The sequence below is a fragment of the Salvelinus namaycush genome, chromosome 16, assembly GCF_016432855.1.
Source record: "Salvelinus namaycush isolate Seneca chromosome 16, SaNama_1.0, whole genome shotgun sequence".
Taxonomy (NCBI): domain Eukaryota; kingdom Metazoa; phylum Chordata; class Actinopteri; order Salmoniformes; family Salmonidae; genus Salvelinus; species Salvelinus namaycush.
The window spans coordinates 11,954,629-11,982,375 of record NC_052322.1 but is presented as its reverse complement, the minus strand read 5'-3'; the positions used below and the strand labels follow the sequence as shown (position 1 = coordinate 11,982,375).

At 42.3% G+C, this 27,747-nt stretch overlaps 1 protein-coding gene across 2 annotated transcripts in view; it reads right to left on the bottom strand.

Moving 5' to 3' along the window:
* The window catches only part of LOC120060991 (cyclic AMP-dependent transcription factor ATF-7-like), a 50,562-nt gene that overhangs the window by 16,539 nt on the left and 6,276 nt on the right, over positions 1-27,747 (bottom strand). For both annotated transcript variants that reach the window (XM_039010452.1, XM_039010453.1), the window contains exon 2: positions 9,787-9,858. In XM_039010452.1, coding sequence (XP_038866380.1) covers positions 9,787-9,834 — 48 coding nt within the window. In that variant the 5' untranslated portion in view covers positions 9,835-9,858. The remainder of the gene's footprint in view (positions 1-9,786; positions 9,859-27,747) is intronic.

Below are 27,747 nucleotides of genomic sequence, written 5' to 3'. Positions count from 1 at the left end.
ATCGTGCCCAAATTAAACGGCCTCGTACTCTGTTCTAGATCATACAATATGCATAGTATTATTACTATTGGATAGAAAACACTCTGAAGTTTCTAAAACTGTTTGAATTATATCTGTGAGTAAAACAGAACTCATTTGGCAGCAAACTTCCATACAGGAAGTGAAAAATCTGAAAACGAGGCTCTGTGTCAGGGCCTGCCTTTTCAACTGGCTTTTATTTATCGATCTGTATGCACTTCATACGCCTTCCACTAGATGTCAACAGGCAGTAGACGGTTGAATGGGGTGTCTAGCTTGATGTGAGGCCGAATAAGAGCTTTTGGAGTGGCAGGTCCGGTCTTTTGTCAGTTTTCGACGGCGCGCAGGGGAACCTCACATTGTCTTCTGAAAAGCGTTCGGTATACACTACGAATTGCTCCGGCTCTCATTTTATTTGATACATATGATAATAACATCATAAAGATGGATCAACCGAGTTTGACCAGTTTATTCGAAGTTTATTGGGAATTTTGGAATTTTTCGTTCCATGCGCCAAGAGATGAAGGACACGTGCGCTCCACAATGCTAGCCAAAGTTGCTAATTCGATAGAAGAAATGGACATTCTAAAACCAAACAACGATTTATTCTGGACCTAGGACTCCTTGCACAACATTCTGATGGAAGATCAGCAAAAGTAAGACAACATTTATGATGTTATTTCGTATTTCTGTGTAATATGTTGACTCCAACACGGCGGAGAATAGGTGAGCGCTGTCTCACAATAATGCATGCTGTATGTTGTGGTAAAGTTATTTTAAAAAATCTAACACAGCGGTTGCATTAAGAACCAGTGTATCTTTCATTTGCCATACAACAAGTATTTTTATGTAAAGTTTATGATGAGTTCTTTGGTTAGATTAGGTGAGTGTCCAAAATATCTCCGGACATTCTGGTGAATTGTTGCTACGTATTCACAAAGTATAACCACGATTTGCAGCTCTAAATATGCACATTTTCGAACAAAACATTGATGATGAGTATTTATGTATTTCACGTTGCTCTCTGTAATTATTCTGGCTGCTTTGGTGCTATTTGTGATGGTGGCTGCAATGTAAAACTATGATTTATACCTCAAATATGCACATTTTCGCACAAAACATAAATGTATTGTGTAACATGATGTTATAAGACTGTCATCTGATGAAGTTGTTCAAGGTTAGTGATTAATTTTATCTCTATTTGTGGGTTTTGTGAAAGCTACCTATGCGGTGGAAACATGGTGAAATGTGTTTGGCTATTGTGGTTAGCTAATAGAAATACATAGTGTTTTCGCTGTAAAACATTTTAAAAATCGGAAATGATGGCTGGATTCACAAGATGTTTATCTTTCATTTGCTGTATTGGACTTGTGATTTCATGAAATTATATTATATGATATCCCTGTCCCGTTAGGCTAGGCTATGCTAGTCAGCTTTTTTGATGAGGAGGATCCCGGATCCGGGAGAGAGAAGCGGTAGAGTTAAGATAGAAAATAGCCTACTAAATAGGCCAAGCCTAAACAAATAAATTAAATAAACTAGTAAATTGACTAAATAAAACTAAAATGCAATAAGCTAAGGTCTTTAAAATATGGGCAACCTTTTTCCCCTCCTTATATACAATGTGCATAAATGAGGCCCATACAGACGATTTGGCTGTCGGTTGTTCATCCCTGGCCTATAGGCTACGCTCTTTCATTCAGTTTCTTCTTCATGTCAGCAAAGAACGACTCCATGTCTCAGAAACTCACTTCAGATAACCTATAGGCTATCCCCGATTTCTGCTGCGTCGTCCTCCTCTCCTACAAGTAAACTATTTTACCATGTCTCACGTGCAGTGCGCACTGGCTCGTTTTCATAATCTGAGGGTTAACTACAAAATGTTTTAATCTGACCTGGTCGGATCCCGGGTAATCGGGTTGGGGTAGATCCGTGAACACACACACACACACAAAGGGAGACAGACAGAGAGAGAGGTGATAATCTATTAGGCCTGATGCTCAGTCAGTTAGGTGCCAGACAGCACCTCAATATCAGATGTATATGATTCTGTGACTTGACATTTGACTTGCTATCTTTTGGAACACATTCATACGGTATCACCACAAAGAATATCTGTGATGTACAATTAGAGGTCGACCGATTAATTAGGGCCGATTTCAAGTTTTCATAAGAATCGGAAATCGGTATTTTTGGAAACCGATTTGGCAGATATTTTTTTTGCACCTTTATTTAACTAGGCAAGTCAGTTAAGAACACATTCTTATTTTCAATGACGGCCTAGGAACGGTGGATTAACTGCATTGTTCAGGGGCAGAATGACAGATTTTTACCTTGTCAGCTCGGGGATTCAATCTTGCAACATTACGGTTAACTAGTCCAACGCTCTAACCACCTGCCTTACATTGCACTCCACGAGCAGCCTGCCTGTTACGCGAATGCAGTAAGAAGCCAAGGTAAGTTGCTAGCTAGCATTAAACTTATCTTATAAAAAACAATCAATCAATCAATCATAATCACTAGTTAACTACACATGGTTGATGATATTACTAGTTTATCTAGCGTGTCCTGCGTTGCATATAATCGATGCGGTGCGAATTCGCAAAAAAGGACTGTCGATGCTCCAACGTGTACCTAACCATAAACATTAATGCCTTTCTTAAAATCAATAGACAAGTATATATTTTTAAACCTGCATATTTAGTTAATATTGCCTGCTAACATGAATTTATTTTAACTAGGGGAATTGTGTCACTTCTCTTGCAACAGAGTCAGGGTATATGCGGCAGTTCGGGCTGCCTGGCTCGTTGCGAACTGTGTGAAGACTATTTCTTCCTAACAAAGACAGCCAACTTCGCCACACGGGGGATGATTTAACAAAAGCGCATTTGCGAAAAAAGCACAATCGTTGCACGACTGTACCTAACCATAAACATCAATGCCTTTCTTAAAATCAATACACAGAAGTATATATTTTTAAACCTGCATATTTAGCTAAAAGAAATCCAGGTTAGCAGGCAATATTAACCAGGTGAAATTGTGTCACTTTTCTTGCGTTAATTGCACGCAGTCAGGGTATATGCAACAGTTTGGGCCGCCTGGCTCATTGCGAACTAATTTGCCAGAATTTTACGTAGGTTGTGCAATGTAACAGGAATATTTAGACTTATGGATGCCACCCGTTAGAAAAAATATGGAACGGTTCCGTATTTCACTGAAAGAATAAACGTTTTGTTTTCGAAATGATAGTTTCCGGAGTCGACCATATTAATGACCAAAGGCTCGTATTTCTGTGTGTTATTATGTTATAATTAAGTCTATGATTTGATATTTGATAGAGCAGTTTGACTGAGCGATGGTAGGCACCAGCAGGCTCGTAAGCATTCATTCAAACAGCACTTTCGTGCGTTTGACAGCAGCTCTTCGCTGTGCTTCAAGCATTGAGCTGTTTATGACTTCAAGCCTATCAACTCCCGAGATTAGGCTGGTGTAACCGATGTTAAATGGCTAGCTAGTTAGCGGGGTGCGCGCTAATAGCGTTTCAAACGTCACTCGCTCTGAGACTTGGATTAGTTGTTCCCCTTGCTCTGCATGGGTAACGCTGCTTCCGAGGGTGGCTGTTGTCGATGTGTTCCTGGTTCGAGCCCAGGTAGGGGCGAGGAGAGGGACGGAAGCTATACTGTTACACTGGCAATACTAAAGTGCCTATAAGAACATCCAATAGTCAAAGGTATATGAAATACAAATGGTATAATAGAGAGAAATAGTCCTATAATTCCTATAATATCTACAACCTAAAACTTCTTACTGGGAATATTGAAGACTCATGTTAAAAGGAACCACCAGCTTTCATATGTTCTCATGTTCTGAGCAAGGAACTTAAACGTTAGCTATTTTACATGGCACATATTGCACTTTTACTTTCTTCTCCAACACTTTGTTTTTGCATTATTTAAACCAAATTGAACATGTTTCATTATTTATTTGAGGCTAAATAGATTTTATTGATGTATTATATTAAGTTAAAATAAGTGTTCATTCAGTATTGTTGTAATTGTCATTATTACAAACAAATAAAAAGAAATCGACCGATTCATCGGTATCGGCTTTTTTTGGTCCTCCAATAATCGGTATCGGTATTGAAAAATCCTAATCGGTCGGCCTCTATGTACAATACACTCTGGTATTTGTACCGCAGCCATATCAAACTAGACAACATGTCTTGGAAAAGCCATGGCTGACTATCGCTATATGCCACAAAATGCTGCTGACACTGAAAACACATTGACTCAACAGCTTGCTCAGCAGGGAAGTGGAATGCTAGGCCTGCTTGTTGGCTTACTGCACATCATTTGTTCTTAACTGACTTGCCTAGTAAAATAAAAAAGGTTAAAAAAATTGATCTAGCATCTGCTGTGCACTTGTTCTACTACTGCATTTGTAAGACTTATGGTCCACTAAACAAGTAGCCTAGAGCACAAGTATGTGTTTATTCAAGGTATGTGTTCTTCTCTAGTTCCAGCCCATCTACAAAAGACAGGACACACATGTGCCAGTCAGGCAGGCACACCAAGGTGCTACAATAGTCTTCCTCGGTCAGTCTTTCTGTATTTGTTCTCTTCCCTTTTGGAGTTGCTTTGGTTTAGTTTTAGTTTACAGAATTAGATTGTGTTCATTAGGCACCAAACGGAAGGAAACACGCTGAAACCGTGATGGACTACGTGTCACTATGTCCAATAAGAAAAACAATTTAGTTTGCTGTTACAAAACTTTTTGATACATTTCACCCTGATGAATGCGACCGTGGAGGTGAATCAGGAGGGGATGCAGTAGGTGGAATTTTAATCATCATGGCTTTAGCATTTAGGCTGAGGCCCAAACGTTACCCTTTTTCCTATTTAATGCACGACTTTGACCACGGCCCAAAGGCTCTGGTCGAAAGTGGTGCACTACATAGGGGATAGGGTGCTACTTGTGACGCAGGCTTTAGTTTCTCCTCCGTCTTCTTCTGAAATGAAGGCTATTTCTGTCTGCGTGAGTGTCACAGTAACAAGTTCAGTTGTGAGAGAGGGGGGAGAGAGAGAGAGAGACAGAGAAAGAGAGAGCCAAGTGGAAACACTGTCAAGTGTCAGGAGCATATTTTTAGCCAGTACCAGCTAGCGGCAGCGTCACCAATACACTCATACGTCTCACAGACTGACAGTATCTTTCCTGTGACCAAGACAACTGGGTTGGGCTGGGGGAAACCATCTAAAATTAGTCTCTCTGACTTGTACGTACGTAGGAGATACTGGAAGTAAGGATTATCATATCTAACAATAAATAGCAAACAGGTCAAAATGGAGACCCTGTTGCTGTAAACTCAAATTGTACAGAAGGATTCTTGGAAAGGCCAGACTAACACCAGGACAAGGTTTCCCCGTATTAATATGCTATGTGCCATAGCAAGACAAGGTCTGGACCTGAATAAAATGATACTTCTGTTCTGTTCGGACTGAATAACACACACAGACACAGGGCAGCCAAGTGTTTGAGTGTGAAGGTGTCAAAACACACCCAAGGAGCATCAACACACTATGCTATGATGATTCACAACATGTTGACACACACACACACACACACACACACACAGAGAGAGAGAGGGACACAGACAGACATTAGGGTTGGTCGATGTCAATCTTCATCCTATCGTGATTATGTAGCCATAAAACCCCACATTGTGATATACGAGGGTATTGCCCCCTATTGGCCAACCCCATATTATTTTTACTCAGCTAAAATTACAGTTGGGCTATAGCGTGAAATCGAATGCTTCAACAGGACAAATCATGACGAAAGATAATGTTGAAAGCCCGGGTAGAGACTAAGTGCAGGCAAATCTTTTCTAATATTTATTTCTGGTGGAGGAGCTGCAGCATAGAACAGGTGTGTGTGTGTGTGTGTGTGTGTGTGTGTGTGTGTGTGTGTGTGTGTGTGTGTGTGTGTGTGTGTGTGTGTGTGTGTGTGTGTGTGTGTGTGTGTGTGGGGCGCGGCACACATGATGGAACGGTGACTGTCTGATGAGGAACGGTCTTACCGTAGTGAGTAAGGGAGCACTCTAGGTTCTTCAGAACTGGAAAATAAATTGCTTAATTAGCCCCATAAAATAATAAATAAATAATATTGTTTCTTCTATCTCTCGTAAAGCTTTGATTGAGAATAGCCTATGCCTAGGCTATTAGACTTACATTCTTGCGATTTTTGAAAGCAGCAACTTTAGGACAACACCAGGCTAGAATATTTGGCAACTAGATGACTGTGACTAACTTGTCTTACATTTTTTTTTTTTTTTTTTTTTTATGTTGCATGAAGGGATTTTTCTGGCCCGCATGGATCATTTCTTTCTCAATAAGCTTAAACTTGATTTAAAACTTGTCATTACGTTTTTCTATTGATATGGTTTGTTCTCGCCCTCTCTCTCCCTCTCATTATTAGTCATTTTTACATTTTAGTCATTTAGCAGATGCTCTTATCCAGAGCGACTTGTATGGGTGTATGAATGTTCATTAAAAAAAATAGTGCAGTCCTCTGGCTACCTTAGGTTTTTAAACATTCAAACAACTTGTTAAGATGGAACTCCTTTACGTTTATTGTTTGATCGGGAGAAAGCATAAAACGATCAAAGTGTAGCCTATAGCCCAAAGTCATATTCATAGCCTATCGAATGGAGAGAGAAGCCTATAACCCAAAGTCATGTTCATAGCCTATCGAATGGAGAGAGAAGCCTATAGCCCAAAGTCATGTTCATAGCCTATCGAATGGAGAGAGAAGCCTATAGCATAAAGTCATGTTCATAGCCTATCGAATGGAGAGAGAAGCCTATAGCCCAAAGTCATGTTCATAGCCTATCGAATGGAGAGAGAAGCCTATAGCCCAAAGTCATGTTCATAGCCTATCGAATGGAGAGAAGCCTATAGCCCAAAGTCATGTTCATAGCCTATCGAATGGAGAGAGAAGCCTATAGCCCAAAGTCATGTTCATAGCCTATCGAATGGAGAGAGAAGCCTATAGCATAAAGTCATGTTCATAGCCTATCGAATGGAGAGAGAAGCCTATAGCCCAAAGTCATGTTCATAGCCTATCGAATGGAGAGAGAAGCCTATAGCCTAAAGTCATGTTCATAGCCTATCGAATGGAGAGAGAAGCCTATAGCCCAAAGTCATGTTCATAGCCTATCGAATGGAGAGAGAAGCCTATAGCCCAAAGTCATGTTCATAGCCTATCGAATGGAGAGAGAAGGCTATAGCCCAAAGTCATGTTCATAGCCTATCGAATGGAGAGAGAAGCCTATAGCCCAAAGTCATGTTCATAGCCTATCGAATGGAGAGAGAAGCCTATAGCCCAAAGTCATGTTCATAGCCTATCGAATGGAGAGAGAAGCCTATAGCCCAAAGTCATGTTCATAGCCTATCGAATGTAGAGAGAAGGCTATAGCCTAAGTTTTTTTTAAACAGCTAGACACAAGATAGTTAAGTAGTGTCATTTTACGCCGCGTCGGTGGAATTACCGGCTCTGTCTGGCCTATATTCCTCGCTTGCGTTCTGTATGCAACATACTTATTGAAATAGGCTTTAGCAAATAGGAATTACCCAGAATGTCACTTGTGCTGCTGTGCTGTGCACTTTGAGACTCCGTTCTTTCCTGCGCGGTGCCAGTCAAGTTCAAATAGGCTAAAGCATTGTCCGTCACATCACGATGTCGTCACCATCGACGATGTCGTCACCATCGACGATGGCTGTCAATCATCGTCGATAGACGATACTATCATATCGCCCAACTCTTAACACACACACACACACACACACACACACTAGCAAGTCAGCTACAGACAGACATCAATGTTGATTCAACCAAATCTCAAAGGACATCCTGTACTTTTTTATTTTAGCATCCATTGTAGCCTTTTTGTACCTGATTAATAAATGAATCATGTCAATAAATTAAATATGTTACAACATTGTTGTCCTTACAGAAGCAAGTCAAGTGGAAGCTAAAGTGTTTGTTGTGGTAACTTGAATTTCCTAACAGAAGCAAGTAAAGTGGAAGCTAAACTCAGTGTTGTGGTAACTTCAATTGAGTCCCTTGGTGTCCTGAAGGTTCCGAGAGGGAAAAGGAGCCAACAAGCAATCAATGATTCATTCCAGATGCAAGTTACTGTGTGTGTGTGTGTGTGTGCGGTACAGTGTCTAAACACTAAAATGCTGAGGACAACACAGACTACAACACTAATGATTTCTTTTATAATAAAAAAGAGACAAAGTAATAACATCAATAATTCCATCTCCACTCTCTTAACAATACAGTCATCTGTTGTCTGCAAGCTGTCCACAGTAAAATATGTGGTAACACTTTTATAAGCATGTGGGAGCCTTTATAATGTTTCCTAATAACAAGGCGTATAAGTCTTAAGTCATGGCATCAATAGTCAAAGAGGGGAGAACCAGAGAGCGCGAGGTGTTGAAAAGACGTCTTCTTAACATCTTCACTGGGATTGTATTGTAATGTTGTACTAGGCTTTAAAACAACTAGCCTATAGGTGAAATCTAGCACCTTAGGACAGAGTACAACAACACCTGTCTTGTTATGACTGCTATTCATCATGTTCTGCCAAAACCAACATTACATTAGACATGATTGTGGCGTATGTAGTCGTAGACATACTTAACTGCCAAAGCAGTCACTAGTGTTGCGCGTCGCTAACCTCCAGTACAGCTGCGTCCCAAATGGCACCCTATTCCATATATAGTGCGCTACTTTTGATCACAGCCCTATGGGACTAGGGTGCCATTTGGGATGCCGTCAGCCACAGACATTTAGTGCCCAGCCGAGTCACTATATGGGTCTTCAACCTCTGTGTCTGCAGGGCAGTAGAAGTGAGACAGAGACAGGTTGAAACAATAACGGCGCCTAGATTACTCATCTGTACTGCCTGCTGCCTGTGACTCACTGGCTGGCTGAGTGGAGGAGACACATCCTTGTTAGCAATGTATCGCAACACCGCTAGGCTAGCTGTCTCTGTCAGTGATCAGTGTACTGTCCATGTGGGCTCTCACTGAGAAACAGAAGTAGCCGAGAGACCCATGTTCGACTAGCTAGCTATCACTAACAGTGCGATCAGTGTGTGTGTGTGTGTGTGTGTGTGTGTGTCGTCCATGAGGGCTCTTCCAGAGAAACAGAATAAGCAGAGCTAATCCATTAAATAGCCTACATTAGAATTGTTTCGCAATTCTAGCTTCCTAGCTAGTCATTGTCAAGCCAATAAGGAGTTGGCGAGAGAACAGAAACAGACTGGCAATAGGAATGTGTTGTCCATGTGGTCACTCAGCCAGCTAACTAAAACATGTCTACTCTCTACCCATGTTCTATTCCACTGACAGCAGTGGGAAATTCCATTCATTTCACTACAGAACTAGACCATGTAGAGTATGAATGAATATCGTCAGTTTCAACTTCCCAATCAACTGATTGAGGAGGATGCTCACTTAGAGTTATTCCAGAGTCAACTGCTATAGACAACACACACTAACACAAAGCCACACACACACAAATACCAAGTACAGCCATACAAGCGCACACACTATTATACAAACACACAAATACCAAGTACAACCATACAAGCGCACACACACACACTATTGTACAAACACACTCACAAATACCAAGTACAACCATTCACACACACACACACACCTGAAAGCCGAGACAAGACAGAGGTAGTTGACGGCTTACCTGTCCACAGCCCGGAGCGTTGCACACAAAAGGTCGGTCGTCCCCCATCTTTGCAAAGAGTTTGCAATGTAACTGTGGGAAAGGAGAAGAGAACATTGTTGTCGTTTCTTTTCTTAGTTTCCTCAAAGCGGTTCAGTTGGTCCTCCAGTAGAATATTCCAGAAAACAACAAAGCAGGAATACTCCTGTCCTGCTGGTAGGCTAGCTATAGTCAGGGCAGCCAGGAAGCAGAATGGATTTAAAAATAACCTACCCAAGCAGGGAGGAAAACACACACGGACACACACACATAGCTAGGCAGCGAGATGAGGTCTCCCTGGTGGCGTTTCCTTCATAACAGGGGCTTTCAGCTGGCCAATGAATGAGGAGAAGCTTACAGGAGAGAAGGAAGCTAGCATTTGGTTAATACATAGACTTCTCCATCACACCCACCACTAGTCCCCAAGCACCCATTCTTGACTCCGTCTCTCACTCTTCTTTTCTGTAGGCTCTCTCGCTCTCCCTCTTTTTGCCAGCTCCCTCAATCTTTCAGATTCAACTACCACTCTATAGTCCAGTAGCCTACACGTCAATGCCCCCCCCCCGTCTACTTTTTGAAGGATGTCATCTCTAATTCCACAGCTCAAATATCTGTGCGCCATACATCCCCTAGTGACCCTCAACAACCATCTTTCATCTCACCTCGAATACATCCCAAATGGCACCCTATTTCACTGCATAGTGCACTACTTTTGAGCTCAACCCCATGGGCCCGGGGCAAAAGTAGTGCACTACATAGGGAAGAGTGTGCCATTTTGGACATAACCCTTATCGTGTGATCTCATTTGCCTGTTCTTGTCTGCTGCTGTCACCCCACTTTCTCAGTGACTTTACTGCCACAAGCAAAACAGAAACCAAGCACGTTCAGAATGCCATACCAAGAACTCCTAGTCTAACGAGAAGAGACCTAGCGCATAGCTAAGAAGGGAAGGTCACTACAGTTGATGAATGGGAGACACGCTACTCTCAGCTGGTGTTGGAAGGTGTGAATTGTCAAGAGTTTGAAACTCGCTCATCAAAAATTGTTGCCAATAAGGTACAACACTGTAAATTAGATGTAGGCCTATGCTGCTCTGGGTCATACTCATTAGTGCACAACGTAGCAAAACATTATGCAACGAACAAAGAAAACAAGCATTGGACAAAATCAGATTGTATTGGACAAATTCCCTCCCTGTTTCAGGACATTTCCTCTTAGGCCATTTAGGCCCACCCACCTAATCTGCAGTTTCAGTTGATTTCACCCACCTTCTCTCTATCTAATCTGCAGTTTCAGTTGATTTCACCCACCTTCTCTCTATCTAATCTGCAGTTTCAGTTGATTTCACCCACCTTCTCTCTATCTAATCTGCAGTTTCAGTTGATTTCACCCACCTTCTCTCTATCTAATCTGCAGTTTCAGTTGATTTCACCCACCTTCTCTCTATCTAATCTGCAGTTTCAGTTGATTTCACCCACCTTCTCTCTATCTAATCTGCAGTTTCAGTTGATTTCACCCACCTTCTCTCTATCTAATCTGCAGTTTCAGTTGATTTCACCCACCTTCTCTCTATCTAATCTGCAGTTTCAGTTGATTTCACCCACCTCTCTCAACTCACATTTCCGAGCATAGGCCTATACTCTACTATTAACAAATGTGACATAACACACATACAACACCGTTAAGTTTCTCCTCCCCGACCGTGTGTGAGTACAGTCGAACTGACATGATCTAAAGCTTGTTTGGCAGTTACAGGCCTGGGTTCAACTTTGTCTGTCAACTGTCTCTGTGGAGTACTCCTCCCCTCCCTTGCTCGCTCTTCTCCTCCTCACCTCTTCCTCCCTCTTCTGCTCCCCCTCTCTTCTATCCCTCTCGCTTTTCATCTCTTCCCTCTCCCCCACAGTGAAGACAGGTTGGGAAGTTTAGTAAAGATAACTTGGTCATGAAATGTTTATCATGGGATGTGATGTAATGTTGGGGATAGGTCATTAACATTGAATGACCAAGTTATCTTTACTAAACTTCACAACCTGACTTCAAGTGGAGCATGGGAGAAGACAGGGATGGAGAGACAGGAGAGGGAAGGATGAGAAGAGATGATACTTGGGGGTGGGGTGCGTTATGGCATACATTTTTCAGCAGCACTCTGTCCTAATGTCCCAGCACAAGCCTCTAGATGACGTCTGGCAACAACTATTACACAACGCAAGTCCCACAACACACACACACTAATGCACAACAGATTATACAACAGCATCACGTTCTCCTCCAATAACATCCAATGAAGATGCCATGTAGATCTGTAACCATGTAAATATCTGTAAGAACCCATGTTCTTAACAACCTGTTATAGGCCTTTTTACATAGTAATTACATTGCCAGGTAGGCCTACTGTGTAACCGCAGTGTAACTGCACATTTACATAGCCTAGTACTCGACTTACAACCTTTTATAGACCACTGGTTTTAGTAGCACTTATCATGTTTCCACTGTTCAATCTCTCGACTCTCTCGAAAAATACAAAGGCTGCATGTTATTTGCCTATAAAAAGCAGGCTGGTCTATCCTTCCCCAGTGAGATCAAAGGAGGAAGCGGAACACATACAAGGCAGAGGAGCAGAGGGCTTGATTCCGAACAGACCTCACAGGCTGTGTCAGCGTCCCAGATGGCACCCTATTCCATATTTAGTGCACTTCTTTTGACCCATTGGGCTCTCGTCAAAAGTAGTCCCCAATATCAGGAATAGGATGACATTTGGGATGCAGGCTTGTGTGTGGAGCGGAGAGCAGCAAGCCAATACAGCAGGCTGGTGTTAGGCCTCTTCCGCTGCCCACACTAAAACACATTCCTCTGAGTCCATTTGGGCAGAGATGTGTGAGTTCAGTCCATCTACACACGACAATACACCAGCAACTCGTTATACTCATCGTGTGAACAAACAGGCTGTGTGTGCCATATCAAGGACAAAAACTGGACGGAGCAGGAGCCGTGGGGGACAGACTTTTACTTGTACACTTGATTACATGGATATCCTTCTTGAAACAAGCTATTACACTTCGTAATTATAATGGCATTTCATTATTATTCAGGTAATGACTTAAATATTAATCAACAAATTAAGAAATGCCAGGTTGGACAGGATCTGTCGCATTTTTGTATTGACAACATTAACAGAGTCAAAATAAAGATATATGCCTAACTTGTCCTTGTCTGTTGGCTTTTCTGCACAAAATAGTTTTTTAAATAGAGATTCTAATCTTGACGCACAAAACCATTCAAAGTCGAATGGGTTCTCTCCCACTTTTCCCAAAATATTCACATTACGTCACAGACCTTGCTGCTGCGGTCATTCGAAGTTCTTCAAAGAGAGAAGGCCGTCGAGAGAAATCATGTAGCTTAAGCTACTGAAGATAGGCCTTTTACTAGATTAAATCAGAAAAGGAGCGTTTGAGTCTTATTAAAGAGATATATATTTTAGGAAACTCTCTTAATGGAAGTCCAGTGCATTCGGAAAGTGTTCAGACCCCTTGACTTTTTCCACTTTGTTACGTTACAGCCTTATTCTAAAATGGATGAAATACTTTCCCCCCCCCTTCTCAATCTACACAACACCCCATAATGGCAAAGCAAAAACAGATTAATCAAATGTTTGCAAATGTATATATTTTTTTTTACTGAAATATCACATTTACATAAGTATTCAGACCCTTTACTCAGTACAAGCTTGGCACACCTGTATTTGGGGAGTTTCTCCCATTCTTCTCTGCAGATCCTCTCAAGTGCTCTCAGGTTGGATGGGGAGCGTCACTGCACAGCTATTTTCAGGTCTCTTGAAATATGTTAGATCGAGTTCAAGTCCGGATTCTGGCTGGGCCACTCAAGGACATTCAGAGACTTCAAATGAAATCAAATTGTATTTGTCACATGCGCCGAATACAACAGGTGTAGGATCTTACAGTGAAATGCTTACTTACAAGCCCTTAACCAACAATGCTTTAAGAAGTTAAGAAAAAAAAGAAAAGAAAGTGTTAAATAGAAAATAGTACAAATAATTAAACAGCAGCAGTGAAATAACAAGCGAGGCTATATACAAGGGGTACCGGTACAGAGTCAATGTGCGGGGGTAATTGAGGTAATATGTACTAGTAGGTAGAGTTAAAGTAACATTGCATAGATTATAAACAGAGAATAGCAGCAGCGTAAGAGGGGTCTTGGTAGCCCTTTGATTAGCTGTTCAGGAGTCTTATGGCTTGGGGATAGAAGCTGTTAAGAAGCCTTTTGGACCTCGACTTGGTGCTCCGGTACCGCTTGCCATGTGGTAGCAGAGAGAACAGTCTATGACCAGGGTGGCTGGAGTTTTTGATAATTTTTAGGGCCTTCCTCTGACACCACCTGGTATAGAGGTCCTGAATGGCAGGAAGTTTGGCCCCAGTGATGTACTGGGACGTACGCACTACCCTCTGTAGCGTCTTACGGTCGGAGGCCGAGCAGTTGCCATGCCAGGCTGTGATGCAACCCGTCAGGATGCTCTCGATTGTGCAGCTGTAGAACCTTTTGAGGATCTGAGGACCCATGCCAAATATTTTCAGTCTCCTGAGGGGGAATAGGCTTTGCAATGCCCTCCACACAACTGTCTTAGTGTGTTTGGACCATGACAGTTTGTTGGTGATGTGCACACCAAGGAACTTGAAGCTCTCAACCTGTTCCACTACAGTCCTGTCAATGAGAATGGGGGCGTGCTTGGTCCTCCTTTTCCTGTAGTCCAATCATCTCCTTTGTCTTGATCACATTGAGGGAGAGGTTGTTGTCCTGGCAAACACGACCAGGTCTCTGACCTCCTCCCTATAGGCTGGGTCATTATTGTCAGTGATCAGGCCTAGCACTCGTGTCATCGGCAAACTTGATGGTGTTGGAGTCGTGCCTGGCCGTGCAGTCATGAGTGAACATGGAGTACAGGAGGGACTGCCCCCGTGTTGAGGATCAGCGTGGCGGATGTGTTGTTACCTACCCTTACCACCTAGGGGTGGCCCATCAGGAAGTCCAAGATCCAGTTGCAGAGGGAGTGTTTAGTCCCAGGGTCCTTAGCTTAGTGATGAGCTTTGAGGTCACGATGGTGTTGAACACTGAGCTGTAGTCAATTGCATTCTCACATAGGTGTTCCTTTTGTCCAGGTGGGAAAGAGCAGTGTTGTGTGCAATAGAGATTGCATCATCTGTGGATCTGTTGGGGCGGTATGCAAATTGGAGTTGGTCTAGAGTTTCTGGGATAATGGTGTTGATGTGAGCCATGACCAGCCTTTCAAAGCACTTCATGGCTACAGATGTGAGTGCTACGAGTCGGTAGTCATTTAGGCAGGTTACCTTAGTGTTCTTGGGCACAGGGACTATGGTGGTCTGCTTGAAACATGTTGGTATTACACTCAGTCAGAGACAGGTTGAAAATGTCAGTGAAGACACTTGCCAGTTGGTCAGTCCATGCTCGGAGTACACGTCCTGGTAATCCGTCTGGCCCTGCGGCCTTGTGAATGTTGACCTGTTTAATGGTCTTAATCACATCGGCTACGGGGAGCGTGATCACACAGTCGTCCGGAACGGCTGGTGCTGTCATGCATGTTTCATTGTTACTTGCCTCAAAGCGAGCATATAAGTAATTTAGCTCGTCTGGTAGGTTTGTGTCACTGGGCAGCTTGTGGCTGTGCTTCCCTTTGTAGTCTGTAATAGTTTGCATGCCCTGCCACATCCGACGAACGTCGGAGTTGGTGTAGTACGATTCGATCTTAGTCCTGTATTGACACTTTGCTTGTTTGATGGTTCGTCGGTGGGCATAGCGGGATATCTTATAGGCTTCCGGGTTAGAGTCCCGCTCCTTGAAAGCAGCAGCTCTACCCTTTAGCTCATTGCGGATGATGCCTGTAATCCATGGCTTTTGGTTTGTATGCACGGTCACTGTGGAGACGACATCATTGATGCACTTATTGATGAAGCTAGTGACGGTTGTGGTGTACTCCTCAATGCCATCAGAAGAATCCTGGAACATATTCCAGTCTGTGCTAGCAAAACAGTCCTGTAGCTTAGCATCTGCTTCATCTGACCACTTTCTTATTGTCCGAGTCACTGGTGCTTCCTGCTTTATGGTCAGACTTGCCAAATGGAGGGCGAGCCTTGTATGTGTGTCTGTGTGTGGAGTAAAGGTGGTCTAGAGTTTTTTTCCCCTCTGGTTGTACATTTAACATGCTGATAGAAATGTAAAACTGATTTGAGTTTCCTTGCATTAAAGTCCCCGGCCACTATGAGCACCGCCTCTGGATGAGCGTTTTCCTGTTTGCTTATGGCTGTATACAGCTCATCGAGTGCGGTCTTAGTGCCAGCATCGGTCTTGCGTGGTATATTGACAGTTACGAAAAATACAGATGTAAACTCTCTTGGTAAATAGTGTGGTCTACAGCTTATCATGAGATACTCTACCTCAGGCGAGCAAAACCTTGAGACTTCTTTAGATTTCGTGTACCAGGTGTTGTTTACAAATATGCATAGGCCGCCTCCCCTTGTCTTACCAGAGACTGCTGTTCAATCCTGCCGAAAAAGCTTAAAACCCGCCAGATGTATGTTAATCATGTCGTTGTTCAGCCACGACTCGGTGAAACATAATATATTACAGTTATTAATGTCCCGTTGGTAGGATATACACTACCGTTCAAAAGTTCGGGGTCAGTTAGAAATGTCCTTGTTATTGAAAGAAAATCACATTTTTTGTCCATTAAAATAACATCAAATTGATCAGAAATACAATGTAGACATCGTTAATGATGTAAATGACTATTGTAGCTGGAAACGGCAGATCTTTTATGGAATATCTACATAGGCGTAAAGAGGCCCACTATCAGCAAACATCACTCCTGTGTTCCAATGGCACGTTGTGTTAGCTAATCCAAGTATATAATATTAAAAGGCTAATTGATCATTAGAAAACCCTTTTGTAATTATGTTAGCACAGCTGAAAACTGTGGTCCTGATTAAAGAAGCAATAAAACTGACCTTCTTTAGACTAGTTGAGTATCTGGAGCATCAGCATTTGTGGGTTCGATTACAGGCTCGAAATGGCCAGAAACAAAGAACTTTCTTCTGAAACTTGTCAGTCTATTCTTATTCTGAGAAATGAAGGCTATTCCATGCGAGAAATTGCTAAGAAACTGAAGATCTCGTACAACGCTATGTACTACTCCCTGTCCGGGGGTATCGTCGGATGGGGCCACGGTGTCTCCCGACCCCTCCTGTCTCAGCCTCCAGTATTTATGCTGAAGTAATTTATGTGTCGGAGGGCTGTCTGTTATATCTGGAGTATTTCTCCTGTCTTATTTGGTGTCCTGTGTGAATTTAAGTATGCTCTCTCTAATTCTCTATTTCTTTCTTTCTCTCGGAGGACCTGAGCCCTAAGACAATGCCTCAGGACTACCTGGTCTGATGACTCCTTGCTGTCCCCAGTCCACCTGGCCGTGCTGTTGCTCCAGTTTCAACTGTTCTGCCTGCGGCTATGGAACCCTGACCTGTTCACCGGATGTGTTACCTGTTCAACTCTCTAGAGACAGCAGGAGCGGTAGAGATACTCTTTTCTACATTGTAGAATAATAGTGAAAACATCAACTATGAATTAACACCTCATTAATTGGCCTCAACCCAATTGAGATGGTTTGGGATGAGTTGGACCGCAGAGTGAAGGAAAAGCAGCCAACAAGTGCTCAGCATATGTGGAAACTCCTTCAAGACTATTGGAAAAGCATTCCAGGTGAAGCTTGTTGAGAGAATGCCAAGAGTGTGCAAAGCTGTCATCAAGGCAAAAGGTGGCTACTTTGAAGAATCTCAAATATAAAATATATTTTGATTGATTTAACACACTTTTTTGGTTACTACATGATTCCATGTGTTATTTCATAGTTTTGATGTCTTCACTATTATTCTACAATGTAGAAAATAGTCAATATAAAGATATAAAGAAAAACCCTTGAATGAGTAGGTGTCCAAACTTTTGACTGGAACTGTATATTTAAAAGGACTTTGTTGACTTACTGTGTGAGGTGAAGAAAACATTACTGAGAAGCCCAGCTGGGCTCTTTCCTACATTTGACATTTGTTAGAAGCAGGTCAGGTACTTCTATGCTCGCTCTGTCAACATTAACAGGACAGAGAGACCAGTCACATGCTCATTGCTCACATGGAGCGCGTAAATGATGGTATGAAATAAACCAAAACTTGTTTCTCACAAGTGTAGCAGGATGTGAACTCTGCAAACAACGTTTCCGCTCAGAGAAGGAGAACAGTAAATTACTGTAATTAATACATGCATTAACAGAAATTAATATAACCAAATGACAGGGATTAACAGTAAATTGTCTGTTTTAGAAACGGTAGGCTTCCACATGAGCATTCATTAAAGTGCATTGCGAGCCGACACTTTTAGCCTAGACTACTATTCTACTTTGCAGGGATTGGTGGGTCCGGCATTCTTTTTTTGAGGGGGGGGGTCGCCTAGGGTGGAATATCGTACCGGGCCTGATCAGCGTTGATTAGTCTATATATTTAAAGTAAGAAAAGATTCCGTATCAAACTATACCATACCAGGTTAGATAGGATTAGCGCACTGTCCATTTGACACAACATTAGCGCATTATAGGCCTCAGAGCCAGAACAACCTTGTCGACTGCTGTTTAACGAGTCATGAATAGTCAGACATGTCCAAGGAAGACCGATGTATTTATTTACTAGCAAGCAATGAAAATGTGCATTGCATGAAAGTTCACACATTCTATAGCGCTCTACACCCCTGTGTATCTAGCGTTTTAGCTGCTGCTCGAGCATCAAAGCACAGTTGGAAAGAGAAGGAGATGTAGAAAGTTTGACAGACTAAGTCAGCAAAACAATTGCTTATAATCATTAGTAAACACTCCCGCTATTGTGTCAACTTTATCTACACTGAACAAAAATATAAACCCAACATGTAAAGTGTTGATTCCATGTTTCGTGAGCTGAAATAAAAGATCCCAGAAATGTGCAACACACACAAAAAGCTTATTTCTCAAGTTTACATCCCTGTTAGTGAGCATTTCTCGTTTGCCAAGATAATCCATCCACATGACAGGTGTGGCATATCAAGAAGCTGATTAAACAGCATGATCATTACACAGATGTACCTTGTTCTGGGGGCAATAAAAGGCCACTAAAAATGTGCAATTTTGTCACAACACAATGCCACAGATGTCTCAAGTTGAGGGAGTGTGCAATTGGCATGCTGACTGCAGGAATGTCCATCAGAACAATTCCCAGAGAATTTAATTTATCTACCATAAGCCGCCTCCAACGTCGTTTTAGGGAATTTGGCAGTACGTCCAACCGGCCTCACAACAGCAGACAGCGTGTATGGCGTCGTGTGGGTGAGCGGTTTGCTGATGTCAACCTTGTGAACAGAGTGCCCCATGGTGGTGGTGGGGTTACGGTATGGGCAGGCATAAGCTCGAGACAACCAACACAATTGCATTTTATCGATTTGAATGCACATAGATACCGTGACGAGATCCTGAGGCCCGTTGTTGTGCTATTCATCCGCCGCCATTACCTCATGTTTCAGCATGCCTAGTTAAATAAAATAAAAAAATATATGTTTTTACCTTTAAATGCACGGCTCCATGTCGCAAGGATCTGTACACAATTCCTGGAAGCTGAAAATGTCCCAGTTCTTCCATGGCCTGCATACTCACCAGACATGTCAAACATTGAGCATGTTTGGGATCCTGTGGATCAACGTGTACGACAGTGTGTTCCAGTTCCCGCCAATATTCAGCAACTTTGCAGACATTGAAGGAGGGTGGGACAACATTCCACAACGAACAGCCTGATCAACTCTACACGAAGGAGATGGAGATGTGTCGCGCTGCATGAGGCAAAAGGTGATCACACCAAATACTGACAGGTTTTCTGATCCACGCCCAACCTTTTTTAAGGTATCTGTGACCAACAGATGCATTCCCAGTCATGTGAAATCCATAGACTAGGGCCTACAATTTTTTTTACAAATGATTGATTTTCTTATATGAACTCGGTAAAATCTTTGAATAGTTGCATGTTGCATTTATATATTTTTTCAGTATACATGAAAATAAAATTCATACAAATTGTTGAGAACAAAATTAATGTAGGCCTATTTAAATTAGGGATGCACGATATATCGGTGAGCATATCGGAATTGGTCGATATTAGCTAAAAATGCCAACATCTAGTTTAACGCCGATGTGCAAAACCAATGTCAAAGCTGACGTGCATACCAATATAACGTAGGTAGATGACGTAATGACGCCACGAAAAATACGGTGCTACACAGAAAAGCAGATAAAATACTAAGCGCACACTTCCAACAACTAAACAAGTTCAAGTCCAGCAGTCATTTGAAAGAGTAAGAACATTTCAGTGAGATAACTCAAAGGCGAAATCCATTAATGCCAAGATAATGGAATTCATTGCCCTTGACAATCAACCGTTCCCTGTCGTGGAAATTTTTATAAAAATCCCCTGAAACAGCACCATCTAGTGGTCATAACCTGGTAATATCAGGATGTAGGATGTGATTGTAGTGGGGTGTGGCAGGGACGCCGTGGGTAGCTTTTCACTATTTCTTTGGATTCCTCATGTCTAACTCATAGCTAGAAAAAAGGTTTGGTCCAAATCATATGTTAGGTACTATATTTATTGAATATTAAATGAATTCTATGAATTATAATGACCAATTTGTTTGCGATAAATAAGAAAACAAATTCAGAGATCAAGTTATATTTCAACAAAATAAATGTTGCAAAGACTAATTGTATCTGTGTTTCTACAACAGAAACAATTTCAGAACAAGCAAAGAATGTGGGTGTCTAAATCTTCCTTCTTGTGCTTTCTGAGGTAAAACGCCTCCACATAAATCCTTTTCATTATATCCATTTCAGACATGCGATAGCCTACATATGAGTCAGACTCAGTGAGTCCACCCATCTATTTAAGCTTCCATTCATCCAAGGTGACATGGAAACATCAAAAGAAGTCAGCTCAGCCAGTGAGCCCTATTCCAATCGCTCTCTCGGAGCCTGCCGGCAATGTCCCCGTCGCTGTTAACTTGGTCTGCGTCCCAATTCCCAAATGGCCAGGGGAGCGAGCAGGTCGAGCGGGTCTCTGTCTATAATCAGCTACAGGCCCGCAGTGTTTGATGCAGCCTGCTAGGAAACTAGCTAAACAAACTGTATTAATAGTTCTCTCTGCCTGCAGGCAGGGAGCCAAAGGACTCAGGAATCTACAGGGCTAGAGTTGCCAGGGTTAGAGGGTAGGGGAGACCCCACAAAAGGCTTAGAGGGAGGGAGAGGGTAAGACAGAGAAGAAAGAAAAGAAAAGAAAAGAAAAGAAAGAAAGAAAGAAAGAAAGAAAGAAAGAAAGAAAGAAAGAAAGAAAGAAAAGAAAGAAAAGAAAGAAAGAAAAGAAAGAAAAGAAAGAAAAGAAAGAAAGTGTGGTTTGCTGTGTGGTGGTCATGTATTGGTTGACTCACGGACTTTACTGTGAGATCAAAGGGTATTTGGTAGCTCAAACAGGACATGACCAATGATGTATATAAACCCTGGATTGCTGATCCTTTGTATTGGCCATTGAGAGGCTTTGAAGCCACAGGTCGGCCATATTGGCACTCCCCATAGGAGCAGTCCTCCAAAGGAATGAATGTCATTTTTACGGTATTTACATGAGATGTTTCATGCACAAAAAGTATTTGTAGCGGTGTCAGTATCATTAGTCATCTAAAAAAGTATACTTTAAAAGGAAACGTTTTAATATATACTGAACAAAATAATAAACAACATGCAAAGTGTCCCATGTTTTATAAGCTGAAATGAAAGATCCCAGAAATGTTCCATCCTCACAAAAAGCTTATTTCTCAAAAATTGTGCACAAATTTGTTTACATCCCTGCTAGTGAGCATTTCTCCTTTGCCAAGACAATCCATCCACCTGACAGGTGTGGCATATCAAGAAGCTGATTAAAACAGCATGATCATTAACACAGGTGGTCCTTGTGCTGGGGACAGTAAAAGGCCACTCTAATATGTGCCGTGTTGTCACAGCACAATGCCACTAATGTCTCAAATTTAGAGGGAGAGTGCAATTGGCATGCTGACTGCAGGAATGTCCACCAGAGCTGTTGCCAGAGAATTTAATGTTAATTTCTCTACCATAAGCCGCCACCAACGTTGTTTTAGAGAATTTGTCAGTACGTCCAACCGGCACCACAATTGCAGACTACAATCAACAGCCTGATGAATTCTATGCAAAGGAAATGTGTTGCGCTGCATGAGGAAATGGTGGTCACACCAGATACTAACTGCTTTTCTAAACCACGCCCCAACTTTTTTTAAAGTACACTATATATAGTGTGTGGACACCGATTCAAATGAGTGGATTCTGCCATTTCAGCCACACCCATTGCTGACAGGTGTATAAAAATCAAGCACACAGCCATGCAATCTCCATAGACAAACATTGGCAGTGGAATGGCCTTACTGAAAAGCTCAGTGACTTTCAACGTGGCACGGTATTAGGACGGTGCCACCTTTCCAACAAGTTTGTATGTAAAATGTCTGCCCTTGTTAGAGGTGCCCTGGTCAACTTTAAGTGCCATTATTCCAAACTGCCTCTGGAAGCAACATCAGCACAAGAACTGTTTGTCGGGAGCTTGATGAAATGGGTTTCCATGGCGGGGCAGAACCACACAAGCCTAAGATCACCATGCGCAATATCAAGTGTCGCCTGGAGTGGTGTAAAGCTCGCCGCCATTGGACTCTGGAGCAGTGGAAACGCATTCTCTGGAGTTATGAATCACGCTTCACCATCTGGCAGTCTGACGGACAAATCTGGGTTTCGCAGATGCCAGGAGAACGCTACCTGCCTGAATGCATAATGCCAACTGTCAAGTTTGGTGGGGGAGGAATAATGGGCTGGGGTTGTTTTCATGGTTCCGGCTAGCCCCCTTAGTTCCAGTGATGGGATATCTTAATGCTACAGCATACAATGACATTCTAGACGAGTCGGTGTTCCAACTTTGTGGTAACAGTTTGGGAAAGGCCCCTTCCTGTTTCAGCATGACAATGCCCCTGTGTACAAAGCGAGGTCCATACAGAAATTGTTTGTTGAGATCGGTGTGGAAGAACTTGCCTGTACAGAGCCCTGACCTCAACCCCATCTAACACCTTTGGGATGAATTGGAACGCAGACTGCCAGCCAGGCCTAATCGCCAAACATTAGTGCCCGACCTCACTAATGCTCGTGGCTGAATGGAAGCAAGTCCCCCGCAGCAATGTTCCAACATCTAGTGGAAAGCCTTCCCAGAAGAGTGTACAGTCGTGGCCAAAAGTTTTGAGAATGACACAAATATTAATTTTCACAAAGTCTGCTGCCTCAGTGTCTTTAGATATTTTTGTCAGATGTTACTATGGAATACTGAAGTATAATTACAAGCATTTCATAGGTGTCAAAGGCTTTTATTGACAATTACATGAAGTTGATGCAAAGAGTCAATATTTGCAGTGTTGACTCTTCTTTTTCAAGACCTCTGCAATCCGCCCTGGCATGCTGTCAATTAACTTCTGGGCCACATCCTGACTGATGGCAGCCCATTCTTGCATAATCAATGCTTGGAGTTTGTCAGAATTTGTGGGTTTTTGTTTGTCCACCCGCCTCTTGAGGATTGACCACAAGTTCTCAATGGGATTAAGGTCTGGGGAGTTTCCTGGCCATGGACCCAAAATATCTATGTTTTGTTCCCCGAGCCACTTAGTTATCACTTTTGCCTTATGGCAAGGTGCTCCATCATGCTGGGAAACGCATTGTTCGTCACCAAACTGTTCCTGGATGGTTGGGAGGACGTGTTGGTACCATTCTTTATTCATGGCTGTGTTCTTAGGCAAAATTGTTAGTGAGCCCACTCCCTTGGCTGAGAAGCAACCCCACACATGAATGGTCTCAGGATGCTTTACTGTTGGCATGACACAGGACTGATGGTAGCTCACCTTGTCTTCTCCGGACAAGCTTTTTTTCGGATGCCCCAAACAATCGGAAAGGGGATTCATCAGAGAAAATGACTTTACCCCAGTCCTCAGCAGTCCAATCCCTGTACCTTTTGCAGAATATCAGTCTGTCCCTGATGTTTTTCCTGGAGAGAAGTGGCTTCTTTGCTGCCCTTCTTGACACCATGCCATCCTCCAAAAGTCTTTGCCTGCCGATGCACTCACACCTGCCTGCTGCCATTCCTGAGCAAGCTCTGTACTGGTGGTGCCTCGATCCCGCAGCTGAATCAACTTTAGGAGACGGTCCTGGCGCTTGCTGAACTTTCTTGAGCGCCCTGAAGCCTTCTTCACAACAATTGAAACGCTCTCCTTGAAGTTCTTGATGATCCGATAAATTGTTGATTTAGGTGCAATCTAACTGGCAGCAATATCCTTGTCTGTGAAGCCCTTTTTGTGCAAAGCAATGATGACGGCACGTGTTTCCTTGCAGGTAACCATGGTTGTCAGAGGAAGAACAATGATTCCAAGCACCACCCTCCTTTTGAAGCTTCCAGTCTGTTATTCGAACTCAATCAGCATGACAGAGTGATCTCCAGCCTTGTCCTCGTCAACACTCACACCTGTGTTAACGAGAGAATCACTGACATGATGTCAGCTGGTCCTTTTGTGGCAGGGCTGAAATGCAGTGGAAATGTTTTTTGGGGATTCAGTTCATTTGCATGGCAAAGAGGGACTTTGCAATTAATTGCAATTAATCTGATCACTCTTCATAACATTCTGGAGTATATGCGAATTGCCATCATACAAACTGAGGCAGCAAACTTTGTGTAAATTATATTTGTGTCATTCTCAAAACTTTTGGCCACGACTGTAGGCTGTTATAGCAGCAATGGGGGAAGCAACTCCATATTAATGCCCATGATTTTGAAATTAAATGTTCGATGAGCAGGAGTCCACATACACGACATGACCAAAAGTATCGGTGACCAACAGATTCATTTCTGTATTCCTAGTCATGTGAAATCCATAGAGATTAGGGCCTAACGAATTTATTTAAATTGACTGATTTCCTTATAAGAACTGTAACTCAGTATGTTTAAAAAAATCATCTGTGTATTTAAAAAAGTATATATATATACCTCACATAATAGGCATATCATTTAAAAAGTATTAATTAAAAAAAGGTACAATATGCAATATTGCCTAGCTGCTAAAATACTAATAGTTCGCCTAATTTCAATTTATGTGACAAAACAAGCAATTGTGTAGAGTAGGTATTCCCCAGGGGTACGCGCAATGCAGTCGGAGGTAAGCCAAATAAAAATGTGATTCACATTTAAAAATAATTTTGAAATACATTTTTTCCCCCCCACATTTTCAAACAGTCCATTTATATTTTCCAACGGGGCTATGCATTTGGGTGAGGTTTTTGACTCGCCTGAGTAGCCTCCTTTCACTGCAAAAAATTAAATTAAACCATCTAGTGTTCAATGAAATAACACAATGTCAAATACAGGTAGCCTTGTCAAATAATTAACATCCAATCACATTACTCTCTTGTGGGAATTCCACTAACGGTCCGTATGTAGTCAAACGTAGCTGCTGCTCATTCCATTTGCTAAAAAATTGATAAATGTTTTTTTTTTTTTTTTAAGTTAGGCCCGTGTCCATGGAGACATACATACCAGCTCTACTGGTAGTACTGCTACGACCAGCAATACTACACCTGCACCTGTCGACAACACAAGTTGTTCAGCTTCCACAAGCACATCCAACGCTAACATCAGTAATTCTACATGTTGTTGTTAGCCCAGCTAGCATGGACACTTACAGTTGTGAATCTGACGCAGCCAAAGAGCTACAGCCAGGGAAAGCACCGAACAACAGACAGGGACGCTGGACAATCGAAGAGGTGCAAATATGATGAGAACTACATTGATTTGGGGTTCACTTATATTGGGTGCCTTTCCTCAGTTCTTTTGCACATATAACACACTGTGGCTATCTCACAACTCGATGAAACCTTCACTCTTGTGCAGACATTTAGATGCAAAACATGCAAATTTGAAATAAAGCTACAGGAGTTTTTGAGCGAGAATTAAGTCGACTTTCGAGTAGTAAGACATGTATAAACTGCAACAGATACCATTAATAAGAAGGTGCTAGAAGCGTCTTATATGTTGAGCTACCGAGTGGCTAGGACAGGCAAGTCCCATACTATTGTGGAGGACTTAATTCTTCCTGCTGCAGAGGATATGGCTGGGACAATGCCGGGGGAAAAGGCCAAAACTATCCAGACAATGCCTTCATCAAACAACACTGTTTCACAACGCATCAGTGACAAGGCAGGAGATGTTTTGAAACAACTACTGGTTCGCATACAAGCCAGTGAATTATATGAGTTACATCTGGATGAGTCAACAGACGTGGCGGGCCTGGCACATGTCCATTGCGTTTATGGGGGGGGGGTCAATTAAGGAAGACAACCTTTTCTGCAAACTACTGGAAACCAGGACAACAGGAGAGGATATTTTTAAAGTACTGGGCAGCTTTCTGACATCAAATGGACTTTGGTGGTCTAGATGTGTTGGTATCTGTACTGATGGTGCAAAAGCCATGACAGGGAGACATAGAGGAGTGGTAACGCGCGTGCAAACAGTTGCTCCCGACACCACTTGAGTACACTGCAGCATCCACCGAGAGGCTCTTGCTGCCAAGGGAATGCCTGACATCTTGAAAGATGTTTTGGACACTACAGTGAAAATGGTTAACTTTGTTAAATCAAGGCCACTGAACTCTTGTGTATTTTCTGCACTATGCAATGATATGGGCAGTGAACACGTAACGCTTTTACAACATACAGAAGTGCGCTGGTTATTAAGGGGCAAAGTATTGACACGAGAGACAGGCTTAAAGTTGTCTTTACTGACCATAATTTTCACTTGTCTGACCGCTTGCATGATAACGAGTTTCTCGCCTGAATGATCGGAATCTAGGATTACAGGGACTCTCCGCAACTATATTCAATATGCAGGACAAAATTGAGGCTATGATTAAGAAGTTGGAGCTCTTTTCTGTCTGCCTTAACAAGGACAACACACAGGTCTTTCCATCATTGTATGATTTTTGTGTGTGCAAATAAACTCACGCTTACGGACAATGTCAAATGTGATATAGCGAAGCACCTGAGTGAGTTGGGTGCGCAATTACGCAGGTACTTTCCCGAAACGGATGACACAAACAACTGGATTCGTTATTCCTTTAATGCCCTGCCTCCAGTCCACTTACCGATATCTGAACAAGAGAGCCTCATCGAAATTTCAACAAGCGGTTCTGTGAAAATTTAATTTAATCAGAAGCCACTGCCTGATTTCTGGATTGGGCTGCGCTCAGAGCATCTTGCCTTGCCAAATCGGGCTGTTAAGACACTGATGCCTATTGCAACCACGTACCTATGTGAGAGTGGATTCTCAGCCCTCACTAGCATTAAATCTAAATACAGGCACAGACTGTGTGTGGAATATTATTTAAGACTGAGCCGCTCTCCAATACAACCCAACATTGCAGAGTTATGTGCATCCTTTCAAGCACACCCTTCTCATTAACCTGTGGTGAGTTATTCACAATTTTCGATGAACAAATAAAGTTTTATATGCAAGATAGCTAAATAAAGAGCAAAATGATTGATTATTATTACTATTATTAGATTATTATTTGTACCCTGGTCCTATAAGCGCTCTGTCACTTCACATGAGCCGGGTTGTGACAAAAACTCACTCATTCTTATGTTTAATAAATGTATAGTATAGTGTGTGTGGCAGGCTTACAATGATGGCAAAAAACAACATTTGAGAGTGCGCTGACCCTGGTGCT